Source organism: Gossypium hirsutum, chromosome D04, assembly GCF_007990345.1.
Source record: "Gossypium hirsutum isolate 1008001.06 chromosome D04, Gossypium_hirsutum_v2.1, whole genome shotgun sequence".
Lineage (NCBI taxonomy): Eukaryota > Viridiplantae > Streptophyta > Magnoliopsida > Malvales > Malvaceae > Gossypium > Gossypium hirsutum.
In genome coordinates, this window is record NC_053440.1 from 57,022,742 (window position 1) to 57,041,626 (window position 18,885).

Consider the following 18,885-nt stretch of genomic DNA (forward strand, 5'->3'; position numbering starts at 1 on the left):
GATATGAAAGTTGGCATATTTTTTTTCTTAAAAACGCATCGTCCAACTCATCATGTTACATAGATTAAATCTCAAGTTTTAGCACGATGGAAAAACCGAAATCATAACTTACCCCCTTTTTTAAAGACCATCTACTTAATACTTTGGAAATTACTTAAAACCTTAAAAGTCTATGCTATAATAAAATATTTTATTTAATTTAATGTATCGAGTCAAGTGATATAAACTCAAAAAATAAAAATACTAAAAAAACAATTTTATTTATAAATGGAGAAATTATATTATAAAAGCATTTTTGACTTGCAAGTTATATATATATTGTAAAAATAACCTCTTAAATAAAAATACTTTTAATCAAAATTTACTATTTATTTTGAAAATAAATAACTACCTTTATTAAAAAAACATTACCACTCTCTTTTACAAACTATCATTTTATTTTTACGTATTTTTTTTCTTTCACTAAATTGAGTCTTAGTTTGATTGGTATAAGTATTGTTGTCAATGTAGGCGGACGAGGGTCCGAGCATGTTAAAACACATTATCCTTCTATTTATGGGTTGGGGAGGGGCTATGGATAATTTTAAACATTGTGTAAAAAGCAGATAAATTTTAATTTGATTAGTACTGTTATTATTACAATAATGAAATAGTCGTGAAATCTAACACATTTAAATGTGTAGTATCTTTTACTTTAAAGATCGAAAAGTTATGAATAATTTAAAAAATTATATAAAAAATAACTATGGTCTCCAAATTCAATAACATTTATTTGTTTATAAAAATGTGTATGAAACTTTTGAATTTTGCAAAAATTAGAGCAAAGTCCAAAAGGTTCTAACCAAATAGTAGCCTACAAATACTTTTAAGCAACTATGCTTTTAAGAATATATTTACGTAACTAATGTTTTTGAATAGTTTTATGGTGCAGGTTGCTTGCATTTGAGAATGTTTGAATTTTTATGAGTTTTTTAGTCAATGTATTTGAGAGGTTTCTCTATTATAAATATTTATCAAATTAGTCCCTTTACTATTAAAAAGAATTAAATAAAGTTAAATTGAAATATAATTAACATCTACTGTTTAAAAAATATCATTTATCGTTCGACAAAGTTAGTATTTTTGAAGTTTTTATGGTTTTATAAATGGAATCTTTTGTTTAGGATTGAATTGCGTACAATAAATGTTAACTCTGTTATAATTTAGGCTTATTTGATTCTTTTTAATAGTGTAAGGATTAAATTGATCTATTTAATAATAGAGGGACTAATTTAATCAAATCCCTATAATAAAAAGACCTCCCATATAATTTAACCTTTTTTTATGTATAATTATCTTGAATCAAATTAGGTTGAATCCTTAAATTAGAGGTAAGCTATTACCTGTACACAAAGGTTGACCACGAAGACGGATGGTACTGGGAACGGGGAGGCCTTGCCCCACCACAAATTTTTTGAAATTTTTGTTAGACCCTGAAAGTTCTTTTAAAAACTTTAATTAGTCCCTCGATTTTTATGAGCTTTTTTTTGAAGTTCGTATTAATTGAAATTTTTAATTAGACCCTCAAGGCTTAGTCAAAATTCACAACTTTTGAAACTCGAGATTTTGATTATTACAATAATAACAATACCGACTGAGTTAAATCTCAATCCATCTTAAAACTTAACCAGTCTTAATCTATAGGTTACCTTATATATATATATACAATCTCTTTCAATAAAGAAAAAAGAACTAACAAACAAAAGAAACCTACTCCCATGTTTAGTCGCCGACGTGGTTTTTTTTTTAGTAAGAACAAGAAATTCAAAAATTCAACTTTTTAAGACAATAGCTATTTTTGCCTACTCACAAATTCTTAAACTGGAAAAAAAAATGCGCTTTCGATATATTTGAATTCTTAAACTTTCTTGTTATAATTTTAATATTAAACTCTTTTACCATTACTATCACTTTAAAATACGATAAATCAAACGTTCAACACTTTTTTATTTTTTATGTCCGTTTTATGGTTAATATTTGGGGTTTGTGATTGTCTCTCCTAACAATATAATCTTTAGGGTTCGAACTTACACAAAATGTCTTTTTAATGTTCAACTTTACATTTACCGACAATTTCACCTATTTGCTTTAGTTATTAAATTGTTTATTTTTATAATAAAGGGATTTATCATGTAATTTAAATTATTAAATTTATTGTCATAATCATAAGGTCTTATATTGATATATATATATAGGGTAAATTACATTTAAAGTAACTAAACTATTTGTGAGTTTACGTTTTAGTCATTCAACTTAAAAATGATTTTTTTAAGTCACTAAACTATAAACCGGATTGTTGCAACAACAATGATACCAGCCGAACTAAAATGAAAACTTTTAAATAGTTTAATGGCTATTTTGTAATTGTTTAAAGTTAATATATATTATATCTGGTAGGCTTACCAAACTAATACACTATTATTTTACCCAATTACGACGACGACGACAAAAAAAAAAACTAATGATTTATCGAAAGCGAAATACTAACATAAAAACATGAATATCACTAACTTTGCAGCTAATTTTCAACTAAATTTTATTATAAAAATATAATAATAATAATAAAACACTATTTTTTACACTTTATTTTGCCCTTCGCCTGCAATTTTCGGTGTTATATAAAGGGAAGAAGATAAAATAGCTGAAACCCTAAATCCTCCATCAAAATCTGCAGAGAGCTTTGTAACAATGGCGGATTGGACTAAGAAGACCATCCTTAGAAACGAAGCTCTTCAAAAGGTATTTTTTCTTCATTTTACATTAATTTTTCCGCATTTTTTTCATAAAAAAGAGAGAATTATCTTCTTCTTTTTTGTGCCATTTCGGATGATATATTGTCTTCCATTTTTATCTTCTTTGCTTTCTTTTTCTATTTAAAAAAAAAATCTGGGTTACTTAAAAGTTTGTCCCTTCGATTTTATCAGAATTTGCTAGTTATATTTTTATTAAAGGGTTAATATAACTTTAAGTCCCTGAACTTGACATTTAGGTTCATTTGGGTACATGTACATTCTTTTTTTTTGTCTATTTGGTACTTGAACTTGACAATTATGTTCATTTTGGCCCATGAACTCGGCAAAATGTAAAAGCTTGATGATAAGGCAATTTTAGAGTACCACATCATCTCATCAGATCATGATGGGATCCAAGTTTAGGTACTAAAATGGACAAAAAAAGTATAGGTACCAAAGTGAATCTAATTGCCAAGTTTAGGGACTAAAAGTTATATCAAGAACTTGATAAGTTAGTCCAATTGTGGGTAATACACGAAATTGACTTGCTAGTTTTTCGCAAACCTGTAGTGTATAAGTTATTGAACTGTTGATTTATAGGCCTATGTTTTAAAAGCAATGTTTAATAGTATTACATAATTGGACTAATTTGTCAATTTTTGTAAAATATGAGGTTCAAAATTTGACAAATTAAAATAGTTATTAACTTCTCGGTTTTCATCGATGAAATAATAATGAACCTATATTGTTTAGATTTTGGATTAGAGTCAGTATTAGGTATTAGCATGCGTTCGAGATTTGGGGTGTAATCAAACCAAACCGAGCTCAAGTTGTAAGAAGGCTAAGCTTGTGTTATAACTTGAAATTCAAGGCTTTAAGCTCAACTCATAGTTCAAAGCTTGAAGCTTTGCTTAGACTTGATTGAATTTAAAAATAAATGCTCGAGCCCAATTTGAGATAAAAGAATCGAGCTGCTCGATTAGGCTTACATAATAAAAAATAAGCTCGATTTCAATATCTTAATTCAAGCTTAATTATGTGAATTCGAGTTCAAATTTAAATTAGGATATTTCAAAAAACCAATTAAAATATATTTAAAAAAAAGTTCGATTAGACTTTCAAGCTGCTTGAATAACATATTTTAATTTTTATAAGGACCAAAAAATAAAATATTTTTATTTAATTTAATTGCAGTATATCTATGAAACAAGTGCTTATCCCAAAGAGCACGAGCAATTGAAGGAATTAAGAGAAGCAACTGTTCAAAAGTACAATGATTTGTAAGCATTTTACCTTAATTATTTCATTTTTCCCTTTGTGTAATTTTAAATTCTATTAATTATTAGCACATTTAATATAGAAATTATAAAAAATGTCAAATTTGGATTTTGGTCCCTCTATTATACTGAAATTTGAAATTTAGTCCTTGTACTTTAATTTAACATACTTTTCCCTTCTACTTTTATAATATCATTAGTTAGTCCAAATAGTTAGCAGTGTTAACTATTTCGATTAAACTGTTAGCATTTTTTTTCTTAAACACGTCCGTAGAAGTGAAGCCAAAATATTTTTTGGAAGAGTCGGAATTAAGTTGTTTAATTTTATAAGAGTTAAAATGTAATTTCGTCATTTGAATACCTCATATATTTATATTTTTTAAAGGACTAAATTTAAAAATTGTCATTTTAAAAGATTAAAATGAAATTTTACCATATACTAATTTAAAACTTTATAAATAGGTCCAAATTAAAGTTTCACATTTTAGGTGGCTCGGGCCCTATCAGCCCCCTATTGTCGCCCCTGCACGTCCATATTTCCAACAACAACAAAAATTCACATGCAATATGATGAGTTGGAAATGACGTCTTTTAAGAAAAATTTGTCAACATTTGGTTGAAATAATTAACTAATTATTTGGACGCCAAATTAAAATGTATGAATTAGATCCTGAATTTGAATATATTTAAGGGACCAAAACAATAATTTGACCTCAAATTTTTACATTAAAAAATACTCTATATATTCTTATTTGTTTATTTTAGGAGCGTTATGAATGTTTCTGTGGACGAAGCCCAGTTCTTAATCATGCTTTTAAAGCTGATGAATGCCAAAAAAACACTGGAAATTGGGGTTTTCACAGGCTATTCCCTTCTTACTACTGCCCTTACATTCCTGAGGATGGCAAGGTATGCTTTTATTTTAATTTCTCTTATTCCAATGATGTATATATCTCAGTTTGTTGAAGGATTTTCGACTCTTTCGAGAGAAGTATTTGAAATATCATCCGTTCGAAACTGACGGACTGCTCAATGCGTTTGGTAAGATTGCTACCACTTGAGGGGTCTGTATGCTTAGAAGTGTTCATGGGCTAGGCCGAGTTTAAGCATGATATTAGTACATTTTATACTTATTCAAATCTGATCCGGCCCAAAATATGAACTTAAAATTTTACTCAAGCCAGCCCATCTTTATAAATGACTAACATAAACTCATTTTAGACCCATCCATTTAAAAAAAAGTTATATATATTTCATTGATTTTTTAATAATTTTCTATATTTCTTAATTATTAAAATTTTTTATATAGCCATCTTAACAATTTTCTTAATGTTTATATTATAATAGTATTATATATTACTATAAATTTAATTTTTATATGTTATAAATTAACATATAAAAATAACATAATATAAAACATTATGAACTTAAAAACGAACAAAGCTTGGGCCTTAAATGTTTAAGCCCAAATTTGGCCCATAATTTAAACGAATCTATTTTTTTACCCAAACTTGTTCGAATTTTAAATTGATAATCCAACCATAAATAGGTCTATGTCTACTTCTGACGGATGATACTTTAAAGACTTTTTTCAAAAGAGTCATGCCCTCAATGCTGTTATTGTTTTAAACACAATTTTAATTAATTTATTAGTGAAAAAGATGTTGTAGCTAATTAATTTGATTAATTTTTAAGCACAAATTTAACCAAAAATAAAAATAAGAAATCAACAAAATTTTTTTGGCAGGTTATAGCAATTGACCCTGATAGTAGGGGCACCATTTATTAAGAAAGCTGGAATGCAGCATAAGATTGAGTTCATCCCCTCAGATGCCTTTTTAGTTTTAGATGATCTTATAAAAAATGTAAGTACTTTTTTTTATTACATTTTAAATAATTCGTATTTTACATATATCAAAATAAAATATTATTCGCTGATTGAGTCTTAACTCGATTGACACGGACATTATTGCTAATACAAGAAGATGTGGGTTTGAGCGCGCTGAAGTACGTTGTTCTCCTATTTATAGGTTGGGAAGGAGTTATGGGTAGTTATAGGCATTGTGTCAAAAAGAGCAGATATGATCAGAACTTTCAAGTTGGATGTGTCAAAATTATTGGTTTTTTATAATAAAATCAGCCTGAGCTGAGTTTTAATTTAGATTAGCTTCTCGAGTTTGAGTGAAAAATGTCTACATATATATCCCTATTAAATATATATTGTATCCACCACTCTCCTCAAATTGAGATGGCATAACTCTTTTTCAAACTTTGTAGGGTGAAGAAGGGAGCTTCGATTTCGTATTTGTAGATGCATACAAAAGCGATTACCTAAAATTCCATGAGCTGGCGCTGAAATTAGTAAAAGTCGGAGGAATTGTAGCTTACGACAACACGCTATGGTACGGATCAGTTGCGCAACTAGAGAAAGAAGTGGCGGATGATCTCATTAAGAGGTACCGGAATTTTGTGGTCGAATTCAATAGCTTTATCGCAGCCGATCCTCGAGTCGAGTCATCACTACTTTCCATTGGCGATGGACTCACCCTCTGCAAGCGTCTCCATTAGAATATAAAAGGAAAAAAAGACCTAGTTCTTCTTGATTCTTAATGTTTAATAACGAGATGCTATCATGAGATTCACTGATAATATTTAGATTTATGTACCAACTGTTTAATAGATACAAACTTTGTGGAGTTAGTATTTGTTACACTGATAATATACTTTTTTTATTCCACAAGCAGCCTTAAAAAAATGCCACGTGTCTCTTTCTTTTAAATATTTATTTATTTTAATAATTCATTATATTCTATAAGATACTTGTCAACCTCCTGACCCTTCTTATGGAGTCTAAAAAATTCCATTGAAAGTATACTAAATATTTTCCCATTTAAGTATTTTATATTTAACGTGCTTTTCGTTTTTAAATATAGACACGGAAAAAAAATTATGTGATGCCATACAACCATAGGTTAAAATAGATTTACTTTTAGGTCAAATTATAATTTTGATCCCTCTATTATACTTAAAATTGAGGGTTATTCGTTTACTTTTTTGACATAACTTGGTATCCATTATTACTATCATTGGTTCTAATAATTAAACATTGTTCAAAGGCGAAGACAGAAACTTTTTGAAGGGGCCGAGATAGAATTTTAAAATTTTAGGAAGGGCTGAAGCTAAAAATTATTAATTTTTTGGGGGGACTAAAAATGTAAATTTATTGTTAATTGAGTGGTTAAAAAAGCTTAAATTGAACAATTAATTATTAAGAGAGGCTAAAATTGAAACTATTTCATTTAACCAAGGAGGGCCAAGGCCTTTGCTTTGCCCCTTGGCACCACTAACTATTCTGGTTAAAAGTATCAACTCCGAATTTTTTTAAAAGAAAAACCTGTTCTAGAAAATTTTAACTAAAATAATTAATAGTTTAATTATTTGATTTAACTAAAGGCTTTATATAAATAAATAGATCAAATTATGCCAAATTAAAATATAAGAGTTAAATCACAAATTTAAGCGTAATAGAAGGATCAAAATCACCAATAATCTTATTTGTAATGCTTATTAACGAGGTACTGTCTTAAAACTCAATGATATTATATAAATTTATGTATTTAGAGTAATTACAAGTTTAATCACTTATATTTGCTTAAAATTACATTTTGATCATCAAAATTTTAAATTGTTCCCAAAGAAAAAGTACATGGATTAATTGTGTAATCTGACCTAAATCTTGTCTAAAATGATGATATATATTAATGTGCTACAGTAACTTATAGTCACACCATTAACAGCAACTAATGTCACCATGATTATAATGGAACAAATCAATAACGTTAGCGACAATATAGTAATTTTTAAAAGTTTGAAGATCAAAACATAATTTTAAGCAAACATAAGTGATTAAACTTGTAATTTACCCGTATATTTATATAAAAACAAAGAAATAATTTGAGCATAATGGAAATTATTGCAAAATGAATGAAAAAGGATAGAAGAAAATTAAAGAAATGTATTCTTTTTAACAATTTCATTATAAGTTCTGATTATATCTATTATTTTCGATACAATGCCGAGAGCTACCTATAACCCCTCCCTAACCCATAAATAAGAGGATAATGCGCTTCAGCGCACTCAAATTCACGTCTTCTTGCATTGACAATAATGTCCATGCTAATCGAGCTCAGACTCAATCGACAATCCAAGTTAAATACACTTTTTTTCTTCAATTGTACCACGTAATATTATTAATAGCAGGTTCATTATTAATTAAATTCCAATATTATCTTTAAAGGTAAATTAATTCATGTTTAATTTCTTCAAGTTACCCCATTAAATTACTTGTTTGATTAAATGCTATTTACTTTATCGACAATAACGGCAATTTAAATCCAGAGGTTGCCCACGCTTGCTATAAAAAAAGGTCTCGCTTTGGAATTTTATCGAACAGCTTATGTGCAACAGAGCTTGAAAACTTGTTTTCAACTATGGCAGTCTCGAGCTTGAATCACAAGTCCCTCATCGTTCACGACCCTATTTTAGAGGTTATTTCAAACCATACTCATTGTTTTTTTGGGGTTAATATGTAGTTTGTTCCTGACTTGTCTAAAAGTAACTAGTTGGTATTTAAACCTTTTTTTTATACTTAGTTGCTATCTGAACTTGTATTCTGTCACCCAGGTTGGTACCTTTGCTCTAACACTGTTAGTTTGTGCTGACATGACATTAATAGTCAATCTGATGATGACATGTGGCAGTTTCTCAGTATGCCATGTGACGACCATAAATTTAAATTATTTTAGAAATTTTTTAAAAATAAATAAATTAATAAAAAAGAATAAATTTTTGTTGAGGTTGATTCTTAATGTGAAAAAAACTATACTTTTTTTAATTAATTTATATACTTTTAATTTTTAAAAATTATATTTGCCATGTGGCATATTGAGAGACTGCCACACGTTACCAACAGATTGATTATCAGTGTCATGTCAGTCTAAACTAACGGTGTTAGCACAGAGGTACCGACCTAAGTGACGAAATACAAGTTCAGGTACCAACTAGGTTTAGACATTGAAGCATATGAAACTGGATTGCCATTCATACAAAAAGCTGGAGTTGAGCATAAGATTAATTTCATTCAATCAGATGCCTTTGTGGTTTTGAATGACCTTATCAATGGTGTAAGTATATAACATTAGCTCGATAAAATGGTCATGAATTTGAGAAAATCGGGTATGGATCATAATCGGTTTGGTCGGCCCGACTCGAGTAGGGTCTAGAATAGAATTTTCTTAATCCAAACCTTTGACTTTATATTGAAAAACAAATTTTCGAGTCAAGTTATTTCAAGTTATGATCGAATGATTATAAAAGTTTGGGCACTTTTAAGTTCTAACATGCTTGTGGTGAAATTCATCGTTTTGGTCTACTTAAGAGTTTAGTCTATTGACTATGTTGAAATTTGAAATTTAGTCTATTTACTTTTATAATGTCATTAGTAGTAAATTAACAACACTGATAGTTGTTGTCTTTAAAAATGATGATGTGGAATTTTTTTTATAAAAATGTCATGAGTGTTCTACTGGTATGTAAATTTATTATTTGTCAAACATCAACTGAGAAAATTATCAGTTTAATGACGACAACTAATATTGTTATCAGTTTGGAGATAATAATAACATTTTGAAAATAGATGACCAAATTATATCAATGGTGTAAGTATATAACATTAGCTCGATAAAATTAGCAATTGAAGACTGGATCTTAATTCTACACAAATCTAAACTTACTCAAATCTACAAAACTCGAATGATTCAAGTCCAAAAGATTTCAACTTAATAACAACCTTAAACTCAAAATTTGCTTAAATCAAAATAATTCAAAAACTTTAAAACCCAAATTAACTTACAACCAAACCAACCTACCAATTAACGAACCTTGTTTTATATTAAAAGTCATATAAATGAAACATAACATAGAACACTGTAATTGAGACAAAATCTCCAAGAAAAACATAACTCAAGACAACATTTGACTAAAACATGCTTTGAAATAAAAAACCATCCAACACATCTTAATGTCAAAAACTTCAAAAATAGTGTATGAAATCCAAAGACCAGACATCACTACATTAACTGACTTGATAAAGTTTCAAACTTTGTTCACTCAAGAAGAAGCTTGGGACTTCTTGGACTTGCTTGCTGCCAATTGAGTCTCAGGCTGAAAGCAAAAAAGGAGGATGATTTATCAACAATATACGAAAACCATAGAGATATTTTTGTTCTATGTTGCTCCGACTAACTCGTAACTTTTTCTCAAAGTCTCCATGTCAAATACTCAATGTTCGAATGCATATGAGGATAATTCATATTCGAATATAGATATGAAGATGTGACTCTCCAAATATGAGAAACTTTCAAGTACACTTAGACCTGTAAATTCTGACCTGAATCTGAAAAACCAACCAGATCGACTCAAATCCAAAACCAATATAACCTATTTTGACCATAAAAGCAAACGACCCAAACCCAAACTTCAATCTTGAATGACAAACCCAAAACAACCCCAACCTAAAATGGCTTGAGCTTGAAATGATCTGAACCTAGAATAACTTGAATCCGAAATTACCCAGACCTGAAGTAACTTGAATCCAAAATAATCCACAACCCAAAAGGACTCGAAATCTTTTTGAAACAGAAGTGATATGACCCAAAACTAACCCGACCAGCTCAATTGACAGGAATGACCTGAACACAAAATGACCCAGATCTGAAGTAACTTGAATCCAAAATAATCCAAAACCCAAAAGGACTCCAAATTTTGGAACAGAAATGATATGACCCAAAACTAACCCGATCCGCTCAATTGACAGGTCTGAGCATACTTGTGTCATATACAAGAATGTATCTTAACACTCACACCCAAGTCCAAGTAAACATAGTTTACTCTTAGGAAACTTAAGTTTAAATCAACTCACCTCTTTTTTGACAGGTTCTTCCTTCTCGGACAAAATCAACTCAATGTGGCAAGGAGAGGACATGTAAGCTGAATGAAAAGATTCAGAGTTCTATTAACACATGAAAACAAATAAACCCTAAAAATATATATATGCATATTGATGGTTCTAATACATACGGTTGATTCTTCCATGAGCTCGGTAAGTACGACGCCTTTGTTTTTGGGCCTGGTTAACCTGGATGTGAGAAATATGGAGTGCATCGACGTCTAAACCCTTAACCTGGGAAATTAATATCAAATTGTTAGGAAAGGAAAGCAATGGAGTTGATCATGAAACTAGAAACCATAGAGTAGAAATACCTCGGCATTACTCTCAGCATTCTTCAGCAAATCTAGAATGAACTTTGCCGATTTTACAGGCCAGCGACCTTGTCCGTTAGAATGCCTGTTCTTTGCTTGTGCCGTACGTCCAACACCACCACAAAAGCGTCGGAACGGTATGGCTTGCTTGTGGGCCATAACATCCTCCAAATACCTTTTAGCCTTAACCAATGGCAACTTTCTAATGGCGAAAGCTGTCTCCCTTGTGTTCTATAGAACAATAACTAGATATAAGACTCATTGACAATGACCGGCAAACTAAAACAGCACATAATGAGAATGATAAACCAAAAAAAAGGACGGGGAATATATCATAAAACTGATACTTTGATAGTTCACAAAGTGGACCAACCAAACACCGAGACACGCCAGCAAAAACAATTGAGCAAACTCATTCTCAAATCACAGCTAACTCGAAAACTAAATTCTTTCCCAAAGAATTACAAAATGTTGCATCATTTACTGAACCTTAAGTTACCGAGAAAATCCAGAGGTTCACCCAATAATAATGCGAGTAATCTCCCTGAAGTTTACGAGAGCCTTGTTCGAAAATGGCAACAAGACCCTGCTTTTGTCATCAGGTTTAAGAACTTAAATACTAGACCCAAAAAAAAATCTAGAATCATAAGCAACAAGTTCTAAAAAAAGACTATCCAAAATCATTTAAAAATCCTTCCCAACCATATTCAATAATTTAATCCAATTATTAACTACGATCAATTCAATTATACATATATGACATGTTTAATAAACACGATTCACAACACATTGCACTCCTAAGAAAAGAACTCAGGTTCAAATTCTAGAGATAACATTGTTGAAGGGACAAGGCGAAACCCGAAAATATCAATCTACATGGACCGTAAAATGGACATGGAAGATTATTTGGTTCCACCCAAAGAAAAAATAAACACGATTAACACAACAGATTTAAACATACTGTGTGTGTATATATGCTGATTCACTCTTCATTCATTAGCACAACATGATTTACTGGATCTTCAACAATACATGATAGATATAGGTTTCTAAACAACAAGCCAACAAATACCCATAACTTAATATCAATAACTAAATAAAAATTATATCGGGTTTGATGATATTACCTTGAAATGAACCCTAAGATCAGAGCCCCTTGCCTTGCAGGCTGCATAGAACCAACACCAAGCACCATTAGTTTCCAAGAAAAAAAAAACTAGGGATTCTTTAGAAAAAGGGGGAAATGCACAAAAAAAATATTAAATGGGCATTTACATTTGGTGGGATTATCGGGTTCCTTCGAATACTTCACCTGCAAAACGATTCAAAACAATATTGTTTTTAATGATAATATAAAAAGGGAAAAAAAAAGATTTAGAATTGAAATTAAGGAAGCGATTGAAGGAAAAACGATCACCATGGCTGCTGATATGTGATCTGAATGAAGCCTCTGTTGCTGCTCAAGAGTGCTTCAATTGGGGGTCTGCCTAGCAATATCAAAGCGGCGAATTGAGGGTGATGGCGCAAATATATAGATGCTAGGGTTTTTAAATGGTTTCTTTTTGGAATAATTGCGCTTTACTCCCTCTGCTATGCTGAAATCTTGATTTAATCTTTCTATTTTAATTTGATCCTCTATTGTTTTATAATCTTTTAGTAGGTTCAAAATTGATAGTAGAGCCAAGCCATAAGTTTTTTCTGGGGGTGGGATTATGTTATATATTTTTATGGGAGTTAAAATGAAATTTTAGCTTATATTTTTATAATTTTTTAAAAGATTAAATCGAAATTTTATTATTTTTAGGAATCAAATTACAATTTCACTATGCATCAACTTGTAAATTCATCTCATGCATCGCATCATATGCATTAGCATCGCATTATATGCATTAGAGACCTTTATTAAATCCTAATAAGTCAAAATCATTGCTCAGTTAACCTGGAAACCAACCAACCAACCCAACACCGATACGACACTCGGGCAAAGACGAAAGATATGGATCAGAGATTGGAAAAGCTCGAACAGTGTCAGAAGGAGATGCAAGACTGACTTCAGCTACAGGTGTAGGAGCGGTTAGACAAAATGAAACAAGAGATGTCTGAGAAGATGCGAGAATCCCAAGAGGATATAGTGGCAAAGTTAACCCAACTGATAACTAAGGGAAGTGATAAAGGAAAGGGCCCCAATTTCAACCTAAAAAGTAAGAAAAATTATTTGAAAATTTTACATTTTAATTTATTTTTAATCGAAACCGTCAATATCGTATCGATGGATATATTGTTTTTATTAGATATTGATATGTATTGATATAGGCATGTTTCGGTATTTCTTACGTACCATTTTCTGCATTAAATATATATAATTATAATTTAGTTTCAAGATTTTTAATAAAAAAATTATATAAAATGTAAATATAGCTTAATTATATATGTTTGTATGGAAAATATAAATAAAATTATTCATTGAGTTCAATAACTTATTTTTAAATGTAATTACTAAAAAATTAATAACCGAAAAAATTAAATATAATTTAAAATATCTAAATCTGGTTAATAATCGATACTCATTGATACAAGTCAATACAACCAATATGAACTGCTACTAGTATGATACTAACTACGTTGTTCAGAATACTCATAATAAAAAAATAAAATATTATTCTTTGTTTTGAATAAATATTTTTTATTAATCGCAATTTTTCCAATGACAAAATAATTTTAAAAAATCGAATAAAATTTTCTAATAATGTAATTACATATCATATTTTTTTAATTTTCGGAATAAATATTTTTGTTAAAATTATTTAAAATGTTTTTGTTGTCACAAATAGGATGAATTGTGTATTTTTAGTAGAGGTGATCATGGGTTGGGCTATTCGGCTCAGCCCGATGGCCTGCCCAAAAAATGAGAGGGTTTGGGTAAAAATATAGGCCCGAAAATGGGTTTGGACAAAAAAATGAGGCCTGTTTAGAAAACGGGTCAGGCCTCGAGTAAAACATTTTTTGGCCAGGCCCAGCCCGACCCGAATTATATATTAAATATATATATTTTTATTTTTAATCAAATATAGTTTTTAACTTTCATGTTTTAACTTTTTTTATGCTATTTTGGTGTTGTAAATTTTAATATGAGCCGGGTCGGGCTCGGGCTTAGCAAATTTTTTCGGGCCGGGTTTGGACAAATTTTTAGGCTCATATTTCAAGTCAGGCCCGGGCCTAGAACATAGTCCTAAAATTTTGTCTGCGCCCGGCCCGACCCGGCCCATGATCACCTCTAATTTTTAGGGACTAAACATGTTAAAGATTTGGTGTTTTGAATAAATATTATATATATAGTAATAAAAATTTTATTGTATTAAAAATAATTATAAAATATATTATCAATATTAGAATTTTTATCACATACGCATGTATGTAGAAACTATGTATTTAGTTATCACATATAATAAATAATAAAATGTATGGTTTAAAACTAATTAATAATGACATATGAAATATGTATGATATTAAAATAAAAAAATTGTGAGTAAAATGGAATTTAAACACATAAATACATCATATTGAGAATACTAAATGCACTGCAATTGTTAATTATGGTATTGCCATCAATATTGAGTTAGTGTCAGATTGACTTGTGACTATATTTGTTAATGGGTCGGAAACAAAATCATTAGGCCTAAACAATAAACTTGAGCAAAAAAAATTAGGCATGCTTAAAATATGAGTCGAGCTCAGGTTTGAACATTCAAGGCCCGACCTTTTTTTAATTTGTAATGTTTTATATTATGTTATTTTTATATATTACGTAATTTATAACACGTAAACTATTATAATGTGAATATTAAAAAATGTTAAAATCACTATATATAAAATTTTAATAAATATATATAATTACTTTTTTAAAAATAATATGGGTGATCCTAAAATGGCCTTAGGTGAGCCATTCACTAATATGGTGGGCTTAGGCAAAACTTTAGGCCCATTCACTAATATGGTGGGCTTAGCCATTCACTAATATGGTGCTGCTGCCGTCACCTCCTCCGGTGGCTCGCCAATGGTCAGCCTCTCTTCCTCCCCTCCCCTCCCCTCTCTTCTTTTCTTTTTCTTTTTCTTTTTCGACACTTTTTTTTTCTCTTTTTCTCTTTGAAAATTTTCCTTTGCTTACTTTTTCTTTTTTTGCTTTGGCTCTTGTTTGCCTTGCTAGGTGTCGATGATGGGAGTGCTGCAGCGGTGGGTACGGCGGTGTTGGTGCGACGGCCGGCGGTGGGCTGCTGTTTTTTTTTTTATTTTTTTGCTCAAAGTTTTTGTTTTTTTTTGCGTTTAGGACTCGACGGTGGGATGACAATGGTGGTGGCGCGACGGTCGTAGTGGCGGTGGAGGCAATCGACCGGATTTGAGAGCTCTTTTTTTGAAATTTCTTTGCTTTTTTTTTCTTGGTTGCCCCCCTAAAAAATCCCTTCTTTCTTCCTTTTAATCTCCTCATTTTCTCTTTGTTTTCAGGTGGCAGTGGAGCCATCATGGCCTAGGGAGGCTGCTGGAGTAGCTCGGCTGGGAGGGGTACGCTCGGCTGCTGATTGCAGCAATTTGACAAGTCCAGAAGGACTAAATTGCATAGGATGCAAAGCTTTTGGGGCAAAAGTGTAATTTTAGCAAAAATATGGGCCAAAATGTAATTTATTGAAAGTTTAGGGGTTAAAGTGTAATTTTGAGAAAGGTTAAGGGTTGAAATGTAATTTTAGAAAAGTTTGGGGTCAAAATGTAAATTTTAGAAAAGTTTAAGGTTAAAATGTAAATTTCAAAAAGTACAGGGGTTAAAATGTAATTTTTATTTTTTTGCCTTTTTCAAAATTTTATTATTACTATTTTATTAATATTTAAAACAAAAATAAAAAATGAGCTAAAACAAACCCAAAATTTAATCCTAATGGGCCCAATCATCAGGCCCATATGAGACCAGCCTGGCCCGACATCCTACCCGGGCAAAATTCAATGATTACAGCTGCCCCTCTTTGCTCATCTCTGTGAGACAGGGATAGAGCAAAGATTTAAAAGCACTGAATTTTGCTCGATTGTCCAATTTTTGTCTATATTTTTTTGAAAGCCTGAAATTGAAAATAGCTTGGTGTGCGATCCAAAGTTCAACTCACTTCTCAGATTATGAGTTGACCTTTGAAAAATAGATATTGAAAATACCTCGATGTGTGACCCGAGGCTCAACTCACCTCTCGCATTATGAGTTGATTTTTTGAAAAAAACAGAAATTAAAAATACCTCAGCGTGACCCGAGGCTCAACTCACCTCTCGCATTATGAGTTGATTTTTTGAAAAAACAGAAATTAAAAATACCTCAGCGTGACCCGAGGCTCAACTCACCTCTCGCATTATGAGTTGATTTTTTGAAAAAAACAGAAATTAAAAATACCTCAGCGTGACCCGAGGCTCAACTCACCTCTCGCATTATGAGTTGATTTTTTGAAAAAACAGAAATTAAAAATACCTCAGCGTGACCCGAGGCTCAACTCACCTCTCGCATTATGAGTTGATTTTTTGAAAAAACAGAAATTAAAAATACCTCAGCGTGACCCGAGGCTCAACTCACCTCTCGCATTATGAGTTGATTTTTTTGAAAAATATAAATTGAAAATACCTCAGGATGACCCGAGGCTCAACTCACTTCTCGCAATATGAATTGATTTTTTTTGAAAAACATAAATTGAAAATACCTCAGGATGACTCGAGGCTCAACTCACTTCTCGCATTATGAGTTGATTTTTTTTGAAAAATATAAATTGAAAATACCTCAGGATGACCCGAGGCTCAACTCACTTCTCGTATTATGAGTTGATTTTTTTGAAAAACAGAAATTGAAAATACCTCAGGATGACCTGAGGTTCAACTCACCTCTCGCATTATGAGTTGATTTTTTGAAAAACAGAAAATGAAAAATACCTTAGGATCACCCGAGGCTCAACTCACTTCTCGCAATATGAGTTGATTTTTGAAAAAAACAGAAATTGAAAAATACCTCGACGTGTGACCCGAGGCTCAACTCACCTCTCGCAATATGAGTTGATTTTTTAAAAAACAGCAAATAAAAAATTTGAAAAATAATTCTCGAAAGAAACAGGGTTTCAAAAAAACATCAGGTAAAACTAAAAGCCTCGTTTTTTTACTGATTCTGTGCAGCTTTCTCCCAAAATTCTTGGCTCTGCTAGGATACCTGTATATGTCATGTATGGTGTTATCATGATATGCACGTGTTTATCCTAAATGCCTTTATGCCTACATGATCATGCCATGCGCCTTGGGTTGTTTGTCACATGCCCCACTTTTGATTTTCGTGAGGGTCCGCATTCATCTCCTCAATTCTTGACTTTTCTCTCCAGTTTTGTACTCATCCTCAAGTTCTGTGAGTAATCCACATCTTCGTATACCACCTTCCTGCCCCATTGTTGAACTTTGCTCTTGCTTCAGGGTCCTTGTATTTATCAAATTCTCATCTAGGTAATGCTCAACATTCCTTTTGTTTAGAGTATGTCATCTTACTATTTATCATTTAAATGAATCAAACACGAGATGCATGAAAAATGGCAAAGTAGGCATGAAAGAAAGACCTCACATTCATTTTTTTCAAAAGCAACAAGCAAAAAATTGACAAGGAAAGTTTAACAAATGAATCGTCATAAAGAAAAGAAAGCGAATTCAATGGCTAGAAATGCTCTAGATATCCAATGCATGAACTTCTCTGCATTTCTTCATCCTGGATCTTTTCGAGCACGGCTTCTTGTGTAGAAGATTTCGAACTTCTGAGAATGCTTCAAATATTACGACTTCGTCATTCAACTCCCCATTCAAGTCACCTTGCTCCTTTAAGCTCGAGCTTGTTTCATTAGGACGCCTTTTCGGGTTTTCATCCTAATCTTTTGTTTATCAAGACGCCCTTTTCGGGTTTTCATCTTGATTTTTCTTTTTCTTTTCTTTCTTTTTTTGTTTTTTTTGTTTTTTTGTTTTTTTGTTTTTTTGTTTTTTTTATTGTTTTTTTAGGCATAACATTTCTTCACAGCATCTGAGTTCACTGGATTAGGTAATTCTTTCCCCTCTATTTCAGTGAGAATCAGAGCCCCTCTTGAGAATGCCTTTTTTACAACGTATGACCCTTCCCAATTTGGCGCCTATTTTCCTCGAAAGTCTTTTTGTATTGGGAGGATTTTTCTTAGTACCAGTTCTCCTTCGCGGAATTCTCTTGGCCGCACCTTTTTATCATAGGCCACGATAATTCTTTTCTGGTACAACTGTCCGTGACAAATTGCCTTCAACGTTTCCCTTCAATAAGATTTTGCTGGTCGTATCGAGCTCGAACCCCTCTGATTCTTCTAGTTTTGACTCCATCAAGACATGTAGGGATGTGATCTCCACTTAGATGGGCATAACAGCTTCCATTCCGTAGACTAGGGAAAAATGAGTTGTCCCCGTAGATGTTCGCACAAAGGTGCGGTATGCGTACAAAGCAAATGGTA

The 18,885-nt window shown here is 31.3% G+C and overlaps 1 protein-coding gene, 1 non-coding gene and 1 pseudogene across 2 annotated transcripts; 1 reads left to right on the forward strand and 2 right to left on the reverse strand.

The window, feature by feature from the left end:
- Positions 1–2,591: 2,591 nt before the first annotated feature.
- On the forward strand, positions 2,592–6,785 carry LOC107898626 (flavonoid 3',5'-methyltransferase-like; annotated as a pseudogene).
- A 3,193-nt stretch (positions 6,786–9,978) lies between these two features.
- On the reverse strand, positions 9,979–12,982 carry LOC107898628 (60S ribosomal protein L17-2). Its single transcript, XM_016824135.2, has 7 exons — positions 12,786–12,982; positions 12,644–12,680; positions 12,496–12,536; positions 11,369–11,599; positions 11,186–11,288; positions 11,028–11,095; positions 9,979–10,270 (listed from the first exon to the last, which is right to left on the reverse strand). Exons 1-7 carry the CDS (start codon positions 12,786–12,788, stop codon positions 10,217–10,219), a joined length of 537 nt encoding a protein of 178 aa, XP_016679624.1. The 5' UTR covers positions 12,789–12,982; the 3' UTR covers positions 9,979–10,216.
- On the reverse strand, positions 11,835–11,964 carry LOC121216666 (small nucleolar RNA snoR74). Its single transcript, XR_005912845.1, has one exon. It is a non-coding gene; the product is annotated as a small nucleolar RNA snoR74 (small nucleolar RNA).
- Positions 12,983–18,885: the final 5,903 nt, after the last annotated feature.